Source organism: Dromaius novaehollandiae, chromosome 10 (genome assembly GCF_036370855.1).
Source record: "Dromaius novaehollandiae isolate bDroNov1 chromosome 10, bDroNov1.hap1, whole genome shotgun sequence".
Lineage (NCBI taxonomy): Eukaryota > Metazoa > Chordata > Aves > Casuariiformes > Dromaiidae > Dromaius > Dromaius novaehollandiae.
The window spans coordinates 16,703,213-16,718,551 of NC_088107.1; the positions used below are offsets into that span (position 1 = coordinate 16,703,213).

At 41.0% G+C, this 15,339-nt stretch overlaps 1 protein-coding gene across 1 annotated transcript in view; it reads right to left on the reverse strand.

Annotated features, from left to right (window-relative positions):
• ALDH1A2 (aldehyde dehydrogenase 1 family member A2) overlaps window positions 1-15,339 on the reverse strand; it is a 59,258-nt gene that overhangs the window by 24,878 nt on the left and 19,041 nt on the right. The window contains exons 3-6 of the mRNA XM_064517432.1: window positions 8,754-8,858; window positions 8,408-8,548; window positions 6,711-6,840; window positions 822-883 (exon numbers count right to left, since the gene is read on the reverse strand). Of these exons, the coding sequence (XP_064373502.1) occupies window positions 822-883; window positions 6,711-6,840; window positions 8,408-8,548; window positions 8,754-8,858 (438 nt within the window). The remainder of the gene's footprint in view (window positions 1-821; window positions 884-6,710; window positions 6,841-8,407; window positions 8,549-8,753; window positions 8,859-15,339) is intronic.

Genomic DNA, 15,339 nt, shown 5'->3' on the forward strand with positions numbered 1-15,339 from the left:
TTGCTCTTCAGTGGTTTTGTGGTTAGCATGAGCAAAATAAACAATAACATCAACAAAAATTTCAGAGAATGTCTTGATTAGTTCCCCAGTGTTTTGTCAAGGAAAAAAGCTTCCACACAATATTTTAATAGCTATATGTGAGCTTCCCATTGAAATTTCTGCCCAAACTAGTTAACTAGGACTTCTCAAAAAGTCAGCTTTTTCAGTGTAATTCCCATGCAGTGCTCAGCAAGAGTGTCTTAAGGGTGTATATTGGGGTGTAGGGGAGTATTAGATTTGATGAAATGTTGTGTTTCTCTCTCACAACAAATAAAACAAACATTTCATGTCTTTCATTAGCTACACAATGTTAATTGTAATGATATGTCTCCTGGAGTTTCTTCTTTTCCTCCAGCCTTGTTGAAGAAATAGCAGGAAAGAATAGAATTAAAATGCATCACATTCTCCCAGAAACTGAGGAGCCTGTTAAATCACAGTAAAAACTAAATAAATAAAAAGACTGCCACAGCAAAGCATCAATTTTCCATAAGTTGTGTGAACATCCATAACCAGTGACAGCATATTAACACTGTGTTTTGCTTTGCTTGTTTTAATCATGAGAATTCTATGACTTGAGAATTTAACTCCTAATAACAGAGCCTAAACCCTATTAGCATGTTCAAATAAGCATTTGCAGGGAGGCTGTTAAAGATATGTCAACAATATGAGCTCAGCTTTTTTCGTAATGGAAAACACACATAGCTGAGGACCATGTTTTATGTGTCTTTAAAGAGAGCTGGTTCAAATGAAAATAAATAGAAGGCGCTAGTAGAGATACTCACAGGGATGATCTGTCCACACACTCCGATGGGTTCATGTCTTGTAAACGTAAAATAATCTCCATCTGAAACAGATGAGCATGGTTACTCTCAAGTGCAGTTTGACTTGGCAGAACAAAAAAAAAAATAGAGGGGAGGAAAAAGCTCTAAGGATCAGCCTTTGATGGCAGTAAAAGAAATAAAGAACTCATGGAAATGTTTTTTCATGAGCCAGCATGGGAAACCTAGGTTCACGAGCAACCTAATTGTTCTTTCAGTAGAACAAAGGAAACAGGCATCCCGTCAGAAAGCAACCTGCTTTGTTCCTTGGGAAAGAGGACAAGCTGTATGGCACAAAAAAGGACAGTAGCAAGGAAGCTGATTGCAGGCTGAGGGAAGAGCAATTTCCTTCCACAAAAGCAATTTCCTGAAAGGAATGCCTAGAACACAGCAAGAGGAAAGTATATATACAAGCAGAATTGGGGAAACAGAGTAATATAGGTATATTATGATGGAATAATATGTACAAATCTGTAGGTGCGGAATGAAGATGGGAAGCCTGTCACTGATGTGCAAAGGAGAATACAGGGCCATCACCTCGCACTGCTCTGATACCTGACTTGTAAAACAAGGCCTATATCAGAAATAGCCTCAAGCTAAATAGGCAGTCAGTTTAAGCTGACAGAAAAAAGCTGGATGCTGCTGGAAAACAAGACAACAGAGGATAAGAGAAGTTTTCAAGAACATATTGGGCAGGTAGAGGTTGGAGAAATAAATGAAGGGACAGAGTAACTGGACACTTGGAAAATATGGAATATTCTCACTAGGCTTTTGACAGAGAGGCATAGGAATATGGGCTAATAAAGATCCTAACAATACAGATACAGGAAAAGCAGATCATACACCCACGAACAGGAGCTGAGGATGGTACAAGGCTTGAGGGAATTAATTAACTCTCTGATCTGGTAGTTAATTTTAAGATCTTGAAGAATCAAAATGGCAAAAAAAAAAAAAAAAAAAAACCCAGAGGTGAAAGGTGTCATTTTTTTATAGTGAGTTCTATGCCACATCTGGATTCCTTAACTAAAGCACTGTTGAGCCCAGGGCAGCCAGAGTCAGGCCATGAAATAAAGAGCTCCGTGAGTCGGGGTCAGGCCTGTGGTCTGCGGAAACCTTTCACGTGGCCTGGCCTGCTCAGAGCGGTGGGCTCTGCGCTGGCGCGCTTTGCACCGCGGCTGGAAGCGACTGGCACAGGGCTGACCAAATTCCTGCTCTTCCCCCGAAGTGGCAGGAGTGTCGCTCCCGCAGCACTTGCTGGGCCCTGGCGGCAGGCTGAGGTTATAGGTGCTGTGCTGTGAGGCAGGTTTCTTCCCCGTCGGTAAGGAGCAGGAAAAGGCTGTGTTCTGTGCGGGCACTGGCTGTGGCAATGGCTATTTGTCTGCTAAGCGTTGTTAGTATGCTTGGCCTGCATCTTCTGTCAAAGTAGAGTTAAAGCACTTTTGTACCTAAGCTGAGGTTTTTAGTTGTCTAAGCTAGCCTAGGCTCAAACAATCTCTGAATTCAGATCAGATGGTTTTTAGTGTGGCTAAAAAGGAGGGAATGGTTATAGTAAAGGCATAAGCTCGATGTGCACCTGGGCCTGTAGTGCTGGTCATGTAGACAAATGTGAATCTCTTTATTTAGAAAATCATTTCAACTAAGTATGCGTGAGATGGTGAGAAGGTTACCTGGGATCAATCACAGGAGAGCCTTCACCAGGATAGAAAATGGTCAGAGGGAGGCAGGGAATAAGAGGAGAAGAGATCACAGGTTTCTTGCTCCCCTTCTCACTGTCTAATGCAGGGCATGTGCTTTTCCCTCACGTGGTGTGAGAGCACCCAAGCAGCCGTGGGGCCTCTACCCCGTTCAGTCTGGAGCTGCAGCCAGCCTTGTTCAATTTTAGGGAAAGTCCTAACATCACAACAGAGAGTACATTTTGGGAACCTGCAGCAATGTACTGTACCATACATCTGGTAACAATAAATGGGTTAATCCATAAAGTTTCCTGGGTTTAAGTAAAGGCTTCAACTTGGATTTGATTAGAAATAACTTATTTTCAGGTCTACCTATTTCTGTACATCTATTTCACAGGCTTTGTTCAGGAGAAACTTGAGCTAGAGCAGCTAATACATCAGCTGGGTGCCAGAAATAGAATAATTATGAGAAAGGTAACAATAGGCTGTAGCCAAGGAAAGGGACAGAACAGAGAAAATAAAGGGGAGGGGGGAGACAGTTTCACATCAGGAAAAGGGGGAAGAAAATGGTTGATCTGTCAGTTTGTTCTGCACTGGCAAAATGTTTTTGCATCTTTTCAATATGTGGATTCTTAACAGCTTCCCAGTGGAGGTGAGAATATTTGTTCCACAATTCAAATGATCAGCTTTTCTAGGTTATCTTTCACAGATGCTAGCAGTGGTTCACAGACAATACTACGAGTCATCAGACCAGAGAGAAGTAAAGTAGAAGTAAAACTATGGAGAAGTATATATGGAAAAAACTGTACAAATACTCAAGAAGCACACAGAAGAGTCAGCTAAAAATACCAGCTTGTACTTGGTATTACTGTGAGAGGTGGATGCTCAGCCAGAAAGATGGTGACAACATAACAGTAACACAGTTATGTTAGCACCATCTGACTTTAGATTGTCACTCTATAATCATTACCACATGTCTCTGTGCTTCCTAACGTGAAGTTACAGATAACCTGAACATGGTTGCCAAGTCAGAGAACTGGTGGTTTATTCTGCTGCATTGAGGCAGCGTTCTTTCCTCAGAGCAATCCCTCTCGTTCAGCTTGTCCCGCTTTCTTCTATTAGACCCTAGACAGTTGCCTCTTTTAACATCTACTTCCAAAGTTCATCATCCACAGACCTTATTAAGATGGGACTTTTGAGGTTGCTTTCTAATAACATCTTTGGGAACACACATGACTTCAAGTTATTCAGATGCTTCAGATGACTCTGGACAAGCCAAAGGTACATGTAAGAGCCATCTTGTCCATACTGTAAAACACGTTGTAACCATGGCAAAATAACTGAAGTTTGATAAAGTTAATCACTTTTATTGAACAATGAGCATAGAAAGCTCCCTGTGCTCAGAAATTAATTAGGCAACTTGTTAACTTCTTAGAGTTTTAAGTTTAGTGCATACAACTCATGATAATAACACTGTTATTCTAAGATGTTATTGCTGACGTTTGTTACTCTTATCCTTCTAGTAGCTGGCAGCCAGCAGGAGACTGAGATGACTCTGTCAGTCTGATCCCACATGCAAGCTAAAAATTTATTTTAAAAGTTTTTTTTTTTTTAATATCCTCAGCTGATGTAAATTGGCATTCTTCTGCACTCACTGATATTAATAGAGCTGGGTCAATTTGCAGCTGCTTAGCACCTGGCCCAAAGATTTTTATTTCTTAATTAGAAAGAAAGCCCTGTTTATCCAGGGATCTCACTTTGGGACAGCAATACCTTCCACAGATGTGTTTGCTCAGATTTCCATCAGGAATCTATGGCCCAGATATTTAATTTGCATAAAAATCATAAGATAGTCAAATGTCTCATACAGAAGCACACAACAAACAAGTGGGTGAGTATAGCAGTGTTCGTTCTTTAAGTTGTGTCATATCATATATTGAATTTAGAGATACATTTCTGCCTGCATTTAATTTGTTAGTTTAATGGCTTCCATTGTAGCCTCATTCTGTTTTAATTTAAATCATAAAGGCTTTATAAATGGGAGCAAGCAAAGGACAGTCTGAAGGTCCTAGCAGCTCTGGGACCAAAAGGAATGTGACTGAAAAACACTGTTCTTCTTCTGTCCTCCATGTGTCTATCACTTGCCCACTGTTATTTTAGAGGAAAAGAAACCCTCAGCAGAAGTAGATGAAAGATTGAGATGTTTCAGATTTATTAGCACACTGACCAGAAAAAGAGATTTAATAGTTTTTTATTTTGTTTTTGTTGTCTTGTTTGGTTTCCTTTGCCAAGCTGATGGTAAGTGAATGTAAAGAGAACCACTGTTTAACACTGGCTTTGCTCTAAGATAGCTCTATGAGAATGACAGATTTACGGTGTGAAACTAGAGGAAAAAAGTGATGTATTAAACCAAGAGGAAGAACTAATTCATACCCTAAAAACCTGTGAATAGACTTAAGATTGTACAGTACTGATAACTGTGTCAGCATTGAAGTTCATATTTAAGAAGACCTACTGGAAATGTGGCTTCCTCTCCCCCAGCATAGCCCACTTCACTGAAAAATTCGGGGTTCTCATCTGCATCACTCTTTTTGAGGACAAGAAAAAGCAGAGAATGTTTATTCTCCTTAAGCTGGCATTGCCTTTTGGTGACCGATGTAACTTCTGTGTTCCTGCGGCGTGAGAAGGAGGCATTCACTGACCAGGGAGAAAGGGATTAGGGAACAGGAAATTTGCTGAATATATGAATTTATGGTGTGCTCTGCACTTTTGCTTGTTTAAATGTGAAGTGCAAGCAGCAAAAGGAGGATTTATGAATCTCAGCCTAAATGGCTGTGGAAATCTTCGTAAGTCCTTACAAGAGAGTGTACAGCTGATATATTAATATTGTCATTTCTTTGGTGAAAATACACTAGTGATGATAAACATCAGTCCGTTACACACTGCACTTTTAACAGGCTGAAACACCATGATAAATAATGCTGAGGTAAGAGTTAATGATCTGTTTTTCCTCTTGAAAATAGGGAGCCACATTTTCAACTTGTCAGCTTACCTAACTTTGATAGTCTTGTGCTTTGCAGTACTTACTGCAGAGGAAAACTAGTGTACTGCAGATAGAGATGATACATTAGGTAATTTTATGGAAATATGTGGCCACTGTGAAAGTACCTACTGTACAAGGACAACAGCAAAATGCATTTACTTGTGAGTGTGCCTTCCTGGTCTCCGTCAGTAATGTGTGATAAACATGCTTGTGCAACCATGAAGCTGAAAAGTATGGAGTAAATGTTGTTCTTCCTTACCGTCTTTCAAAAGATTTAATATTATGTAGGTAAAAGATGAGTACATTTATCTTAGTGACTGCACCTGTGTAAAATGATTCTTTGCTATGTTGTGCCATTTTGCATAATTATAGCAGTTGGTACATTTAGTCCAGATTGCAAATGAAGATGTTAACAATCAAAAATGCTGCCTGCATTTGTTAAACAGCTGTGAGGGAGGGGCAGGAGGAAGAGACTTGTTGAATAAAAATGGTGGTAGAGATATTTTCTTTTCTAATCTCTTTACCAAAATATAAGAGCAGAATAACTTATTTCCTGGCACTCATATAGATTTCTTTCTCTCATACATATAACAAAACTGATCCCACTGAATGGTTTGAAGAAGCAATTATAACATAAAATATATCTGATATCTACATACAGCTCTCTATAATAACATTACAAACTCTATTGAGGCATAAGTGAATTTGGATCCAGTGTGACTCCCAAGTGAAATGATTTGGATGGGCAGTAAGAAGATACATATAAACGAGATAGATGTATTTGTAAGAAGCACACTATTTTCTTAAAAAGGCAGCACTCTGTTGTCATGTGTTCTGAAGTCTTTGTCAGGCTTATACCACATCCATTTCATTACAGATATTGAGCTAACTCCCTCTCAAATGGACACATGGAGAAGAACCAAAACACTCTTTGGATGCAGATAGGGTCCCCAAGAACAATGGCAGATCATCTAATCCAGCCCTTGCTGACCTTTAAACATTGTCTTCAGCAGCATATTATACACCGGTAAGTCCACTTTGAGTTCCACTTTGACAAGAAAAAATTACTCTGTAATCTGTTAATCCAATTGGCCATCAGAAGGTTTGTGTGCACACATGTTCTTTAATTTCTCTTACCTACAGGAATAGTCATTCCATGGATTTTGTCTGCCCAACCAGCATAATATCTCAAGGTTTTTATTACTCCTTGAAGATCTACATAGAAGGCTTGCAGGAAAGGTTTGCCACTGTTCAATGATTCCATAGTCTAGAGGACAAGAAAAAAATTGAGACATATAAGCAAAGTAACATTTTTAGACTATTGCATTTCAGTATTCACAGTACAACAGCTCTGCAGTCATGACAGACTTTTAATGAAGACCAAACCATATACTTCTTGGCACAGTCTTAATCCAGAAGGTTCAGAACAACTGTCTGATCCTCTTTGTTACTTCTTTTTGTAATTGTGACCACAGAGGCTTTTCCTCAAAAAAAATCTAGTTCCTTTGAACCTTCTGGAATGACTATGATTTTAAGAGTGTGTGTGTGTGTGGGGGGGGGTGTTTGTGCACGCGCGCACGCGCATGTGTGTATTTTGGACCTAATAGCCACTGTGTTTGGTCCAGATATATAAATGCGAAATTGCTTTAATCAGGAGCCAAGATAAAAATGCCTGTCAAAGTAGGTTCTGTTATGTTAATGATAACAGCTGAGAAGGGGCTCCTTGTAACCCCATATTAATGATCTGAATCCATAAAGAGAAGAATGGACATATCCCTCTTCATATAATTGATGTGAATATAAAAATTTCTCTATATGGCTGCCAAGACTCCTGCTGAGGTCTGAGATATCTATAATGTACAGCCAGTTTATTTATTGCCATCAAATAAACAAACTTTCCTCTAGGGAAGCTCATAAATTAACAAGCTAATGTCCTTATTTTTAAGTTAATATTCCTATTTTTAAAGTACCTTATAAGCTATTCTCTTAAGAATTCCTAAGATCATTTAGTGAAAAGAATCCAATAAAGCGTCCTAAGATGCTGAGTGGCTTAACTCTCAATAGCTGTCTAATAGAAATCATTAAGAATGGGCAAAGTACACCAATGTGTAACACAGGAATATATGCTAACCATCGAATGAATTGCTACAGAGAAGAATGGAGGCCTAATTCTGCACTGACTTACATCCCCAGGAGCAATTAACGGCATTGCCTGCGGTGCAATTCAGTAAAGAACTTGGCTCTAGAAATACAAATCTAATGACAGGCAGAGTAAACTTGATTTGCTGTGCACTTCCTTCTCCCTGTGGCGATTTTACAGTATACACTGGTGCTAAGATGATTTAAGTGTTGACAAAGCTAGAATTAAGATGTTCACCAGCTTAGTCCAAAGCACTTGACATGCGGAAAACAACATTAACAATGCCACCGCTTAGATGCTTCATACTTGAGCCAAATAGCATAATACCCAGAATTTATGTTACCAGTTGAGTATCAGTAAGCATTTCACCTGTCATTTCATTAGTATCTGCACCAGTTACTTCATAGACTCTTCCATTTTTTATTTCAGAAAAGTTACAAGTGCTCATAAGGGGCATACACATGTGCACACCAATGCACACCTCTTTACTTGTCTCATGTCCAAGGTAAGCTTCATTTGAGTCAATTGGAATTGTTGTTGACTTTGATGAGCTTTGGGTCAGTTCTTGAACAGACAGTCAGCCATCTTAGCCATCAACCTAGTTTAGTTTTCAAATATTGTTCATGTTACAACATTTACAAACTCATTTGCTCTCAAAATGTAAAACTGACATTGATTTTCATGCGCTACTTACAGCAAGAATTGCCCTGTCTCTTTCGACTAAGTCTGCTAACTTGTCCAAAAGATGGCCTCTTTCTGATGCATCCATTCTCCTCCAGACTGAACCTAGAGAAAAAGCAAGGCGAGCGGCTCTCACTGCTTTATCTGTATCAACCTGTCAAGGAGAAAGAAAAAACAAAGCATTGAGGTAAATAATAATAAAACATTACCAGGCTTATGAAATTGCTTGTTGTACAACCTCTTAGTCACAGGATGGGTATTGGAACTGGAATTAATACAAGAATTGTCCAACAGTAGTATTCTGGAATTGTTGCTTTTGATCTATTTGTACATTTCTAACCATTCACAGGATGCGTTACCTTGTCAGCTTCCTGGATCTCACAGATCTGCTCTCCTGTTGCTGGGTTATATACTGGGAATATTCTCCCACTTTCAGAATTTTGCCACTCATTATTGATAAAAATCTAGAAAAGGAAGAAAAAACATTGTAAAACTTCTCAATCCTTCTGCAGAAACACACAGTAATGTATATAGCAACAAACTCCTGGGAAAGGTTGCAGATTCTAATACAAAAAAAGGTGAAACTAATTTATGTGTGACTGAAAATTACAGACTTCAGGAGTTCAGGGTCAGCCCCTGATGTCTTTCTGTGTTCTGTGGCAGTGTCACTATAGGAGCAGCATTAGACTCTCAATAATTTGGTTAACAGTCAAATTTGATTCAAGCACTGTAACAAACTAAAGAAAGAAATAACGATACCAGAGCAAAAACCTTGAAACTGCTGGAGTCAAGACAAGGGTTTGGACTAATCATTCAATACCCATCTCAGTAAGTAAACATTTGGTCACTGATATAGCCCAGTCAAGGCTGAATAATCTCTAACATCACAGTTTTTCAATACACAGTCAGTTGATTATGGATACACTGGAGGCTTGCAGAACAGAATTAGCTTGCTTATCTGCTTGGAACAATGGAAATTGTTAAATTCTCTCAGTGTTGACATCCTTTTAATTGTCATGGGCAAATCAAATTTGAATTTTAATGGTGTTGACAGCAGCTGTCTTGAGAGAGGTAATGACAAATGAGTTTATTTAAAGTAGATTTTTCCTGGTAGCTACACACATGTAAGTTAAATTTTCTACTGAGTGACTCTCAAGAACGGGATGCAGTTATTTATTAGCAAATATAAGAAATAAGTCATTCTAGGAAAACAACTGAGTGAAAGGTTTTTCTGGTATTCAGACTCTTTCTGTCCTTGAAATCTTTTTAAGACAAAGGATGAAAGCATTCAAAAAGGGCAGACACCATATGGGTTCCTTGGAGTTCATGTATCAATGTTCTTTTATTGTATTCCGTGAAATACAACTTTAAATGCTTAGGGGGAAATCCTGGCCTCACTGAAATCAATGGGAATTTTACCACTGACTTGATTGGGGCCAGGAGTTCACCCCTAGATAGAAGGAAAGTTTACTGGCCTTTTTGCAAGATGGGTTAAGTTGTTTTTATAGAGACAGGGACCTTTCTCTGCTTAAAGCAAAGAAAGCCCCATACCCCACACAGGCCCTACAGCTGTGGCTGAGCAGAATGCCGAGCGACCCTTTGAAGGGGTAAGGGGTCTCAGTTCCCCTCAAAGACACTCAGGTAGCGGGAATTAGCCAGTCTTTTTAGATCAGGACTACATAACGGGAATCAATGACATATTTAATACTGGCCCGGTTTACTCAGAGAACCACCGTATCTGCTGGGACGAAAGTCTGTCCCACTGATTAGGCAGCCTAAACATCACACCCTTGTCCAAAAATGCACTCTGTCGCCTCTCTAATCTTGCACTCTCTAGTCGCTTGCTGCCAGGCAATACAGAAGTTGTTACCTTTACACTGATACGCGGCTCAGGTCAGCCATGAGAACACAGGGAGACAATGGAAGAGAGTTTGCACGTGAGGACTACGCTGAGATGGTGTCAGATTGTTGGTTCTTTTTTTAATTCATTTTCTTTAGAGAAAAACATGATGTGGCAAAACCAGGACAGACGTAGCCAAAAATTACTTGCTTTTCATGTGGAAATGAACGGAATTTAATAGCTGTCTTTTCTATTCAAAGAATAGTATGTATGATTATAGATCTGTTGCTGCTTTTTCTAGGGTTGGATCAGTACAATGAGGCCAGCAGCACCAGCCCGCTAACTAAATAATTTATAACTTGAATATTATAACTTAAACATTTATAACTTGTCTGAAGACAAAAAAAGCATCACCCTCAAAAGCTTGTGTGTAAGTAAAGAGGATCACCAAAACTTCAACTTCTGTAAAAGAAAAGAACATGGTGAGGGCACTGGGATGGCCATGCGTTTTAAAGAAATTAAAGAGATTGCACACTGATATTTGCACTTTAAGGTGAAGATGTGTCCATAGAGTTTGCTGTTGCCAGGCATTAGCTCACTCAACCTATTTTCTATGCCGACTGGAAACCACATAGCTGTGTTCATCTCAACAGGGCTTATTAGCTCGGGCTCAGTGCCACACTACCTGCAGTGCCCTGGGTGCTGGCTCAGAGCTGACTCAGGTCCGGCTGGCTCAGGACATGGGCAGGACGAGCCTGTGTCTGTCTGAAAAAGACCCTAAAGACATACTGAACCGTGCACAGAAACCAACACAGGGCTACGTGGGCTTTTGCTTTTACGGCTGTGTTTGGACCTCAGCTTTCAGGGCTCCAGGAACTGGGCTGAGATAATAACTAAGTACCTGTGAACGGTGACGCAGGAATCGCACCGAGGTGGGGGATGTGTCCTGGCGGCAGGGTCGCAAAGCAGAGGGCACTTGAGCCCCGGCTCAGTCTCTGGCCCTCCCCTGGGCTCAGCAAGGGATGGCATCCCAAGCCGCAGCCTCCTGCTCGGGGGCAGGGAGCTGGAGAGTTACAGGCTGCTCCCGCGGGCAGAGCTGGTCCGTGGCCTGGCACCCGCGCAGCTCTGCGCAGGGCAGCAGGCTGGCCAAGGAGCCGGGCACTGCCCACGGCTGCTTTGGTGGCGCTTCCTCCCTGCTGCTGGCCTGCCCGCTGCAGCGCCTCGGCGCGGGCCCTCGTCACCCCCGCCTCTGGCCTCAGCCTTTGCTGGGCTGTGCCCTTCCGCCCCTTTCGGTGTCCATCTTTTCCTTACTTTTTTTTGTTTTTTTGTTTTAGCTTTCTAAAGTAACCAAACTCAACACATCATTTCCTATCCGTCGCTTTCTTTGCATGCTGTATTTAGCTTGAACCTGTCTGTGTACTTGGACTGTAAACTTCTCAGACCATGGGCTGTGTCTGCCTGTGCTCTGCTTACGCTGCTTCATAAAATGAGGTAGTGGTCCCCGTTAGGACATTCTGGAGCTAACCAGCAAAAAATAATAAAAGCAAAGAATCATCAGCATCATCTCTAGTGACTAACATAAGCAGAAATCTTCTGGTGTCTGTCACTTTTTGGACTGTCTGCAGCTGAAACAAAGAAACCCTGAGGTCTCTGGCCTGGGTATAAGGATTTTCTGGTGTCCTTTCCATTGACTGCAGTGGAGCGCGCTCCGTGCTCACAGTGTGGGGCTGCACCGGGGAGGGCGGGAGGGCAGGGAGAAGAGCTTGCCTGTTCAAGAGCAGATGGCCAAAGGAGATGTAAGGATGTTTGTTTAAGGTTACAGTATGTACATAAACACATAGGTTCCCTGTGTGATCTCTGTCTTGAAAGAATAAAACATTTTGGTTGAATAAAAGAACCTGAGAAGTGGAGGCAACAGCATTTTCTGTTGTTGTTGTTAAAGAGATTTAAAAAAATGTTAACTACATTATGCTGGGATGAACAATTATCATCAAATTTGCCAGGACACGTGCATGTTCTTAAAATACATTTCAGCACAGGCATAAGAAGTAGTGCCCTGGAATTACAAAAGAGGGTTGCAGTGCAAGTTGACTAGAACTATAAGGTGTATGATTTTATTGAGTGCTCCGTTTATCCCACAGTGTTTAGAAAAAGAACAGTAATAGCAAATATTTCAGATAGGACATGGGAAAGATCTATTTGGCATAAAGTTGGAGCTGAAGGCAAGAGAAATTGCTACTGTTAATGGTTAATGTTAGTTTCTTCCTGTTCCACTTTCTATAAACAAGGTATTGCCTATACAAGCTCATTACTGTAAACTGAGCACATTTAAATTGGCAGTAAAATCAGAGTATTTACTCTAGTGCACATATAAAGTACCTAGTCCCATGTTTTGGAACAGTTTCAAGTCTTGAAATCTAGCAGCTGGCGGCTTTACAAGCAAAACCTTACACTTAAATAACTCACTTTTGAAAGTTTTAGGTGTTCTGTGTCAGGTAGTACCATTCAGCAGATATTCCTACCACCAAGACTCAGATTCTTTTGCAATAAATTTGCATTCACAGGGGCTTTTATAACTCTTCCAGCACTACTGACTCCAATGGCTGTTGATTAAATGTATATATCCTGTACATTTAATCTGACTTTCATTATGGCCACTTCGTAAAAATGCCATGAAATGGACAAGCGATGACACATTGCAAGAACAAGGAATCCCTGCAAAGCCTCAAATTGGGTTTTTTTCCTCCCTTATTTATAGTGACCATTGTAAAGGCTAACTCTAAATCAGGGAGAATATTTGACAGCAAGTGTTCCTATCTATGGATTATATATAACCCATCCTAAACACCAGATGAAAAAAGGATAACCCTAGAAAAAAGAAGGGCTCGCTTCCATGTAAATCATGCTACAAATTGGACAACACCCAGTGAGTTCATTGTTCAACCTCAATTGTGAAGGCTATTCACATTTACTATTCCCCTGGAATCAATGTTAATTAAGGCTGACTGAGGCTATAAATCAGCCTTTGGTTTTTACAACTTAATTCAGCATTAAGCATATATATGTAAATAAAAGGTAACTGATTAACCACTTGAGTTTTCCAGGAGTTTCTGAGGTAATTTGTTTTTGTTTGAGTCCTAGCGTTACCTTTTGTGGTTTGCAATAGGGAAAAGAAAAAGTATATAGTATGTCATGTATTTGCTATGCGGTATTGTGAGTAGTTAAATAATCTGGCCTGTTGGGTGCTATCAACAAAACTGTGCCAAAATGGAAAGGGAAGAAGGGAACACTTGAAAAATTTTGGAACACCGTGCACATTTAGTTTGCCATTTACTCCCAGTGGGGTCGATAACTGCAGTAATGTCAGACCAGTAAGAGAAAACGTGAACCTTCCTGTTTTACTGTGGTCCCTGTCAGTACAGTAACTTGGCCAGCAACAAACCCAACTGGAAAAACAATCAACGTAAGCGAGGACTCTGCTCTCAGCTGGTGTGCAGTGGTTTGAGGAGGGCACCCAGCACCATTTGCTCAGCGCGACGCAGCCCAGGGCCACAGGCAGCGCAGGGCAGCAGCGGAGGCGCCGACGGGGGCTGGGGCTGGGCCGGGCCGTGTCCAGCGGGCAGGCGCCTCGCGGGGCCAGAGGTGCAGCTGCGGCTCCTGGCTGCCCGTGGGAGTACGCCCAGGCACTGCCTCCAGCCTCCTGAGACCGCATCCAGAGGGTCCGGCGAGAATTTCTCTTCCTTTCCAAATGAAAGATGGTAAAGGCATGCCATTTTCCTAAAACTACAGGCACTGCCCCCATGGTACTGCCAACAACCTCTTGCGCTCGTCACAGACCTTCCGACATCTAGTTTTGCAAGATAACGGCTCCCCCATTTTGGCGTGAGCAATCACTTAATCTCCAGGTTCAGTTTCTGCCCTTGGTTAAATAAGTACAGCCACTGTTGACCTCCTTGAGTGTTCCCCATGACTAATGAAGGAAGCAATTTGGCCCATCATATAGGGCACATGGCTGTTCAGCCCCTTTGGGATACTATCGTGTACTGAGCAGTATGAAGAGGACAAAAAACATTCCAAAGTTATCTTGTAAAAATTCAAATTACTTTGAGACTCTGCCGCTGTGCAGTTGGAAGGAAATCATATATTACATTTTACATAAGACCTGAATTCAGAAAAACACAGTTCAATAGCATTTTTGGATGCTTATCAGTTTTGAAATCGAGCCAAGAGTAAATGTTTTTCACTTAAAGCAAAGCAAATTAAGCTTGGCAAATAAACAATTACAATATCTTGCTTATGTAGCCATCTGTCCCAGTTGGCTTGCTAATAATTAGCAGCTTAATGTTCATTTCAAACCATACAGGTAATTAATTTCTAAAATATGAGTGATTCAGACAGAAAGGGATGTCTACAAAACCAAGCTGAACAATCTAATGTGCAATGCAATAATAACAAAATTTAGAGCAGAGAGAAAACAGACAGGATGTTCTGTTTTCAGAACTATTTACTACTGAGGAAGTATGAAACAACCATCTTTGTGCTTGTGTGTATAAATAAACATAAAAGTAATTAATTAAAATGCAGCACAGAACTACTACCTCCTTTGCAGCTCTCGGTCAAGTGAGATTTGGTTTTGTTGCACCACGAATTCCCTCTGATATCTACCCAGGGGCGAGCCCTGGATTTGGAAAGCAGAACCGATTTTTAAATTCACTGGGGATTCGTGCACGCTCACCGCCTCTTTTTTTTTAATGTCTTCTCTAAAAATATACCGAAAGAAGAATTGGGTTGTTTTAATTCAGAAGAGCAATCAACACAGGTGGCAACAATGTAACTTTTCATTTCCTTTCTTGAAACTGCTCTGAAATGATGTGCGAGTGAAATGCTGGGCTGCAGTCCTCAGCCGCGCTGGCTTCGCGGTGATGTCACCGGCGGCTTCTGCAGCCGCCCCAGCTGCACGGGGCAGCGCCTCAGCCGGCGGCCAGGCAGCGGCCTCGCCTTCAGCTCTTTGGAGGTGGAATTATTTTCCCATGGATTTAATAAACAGTGGTTTTGTACTTTTGCAGCTCCAGAAATGTTTTTTTGGTACAGGAAGAGGATTTTAA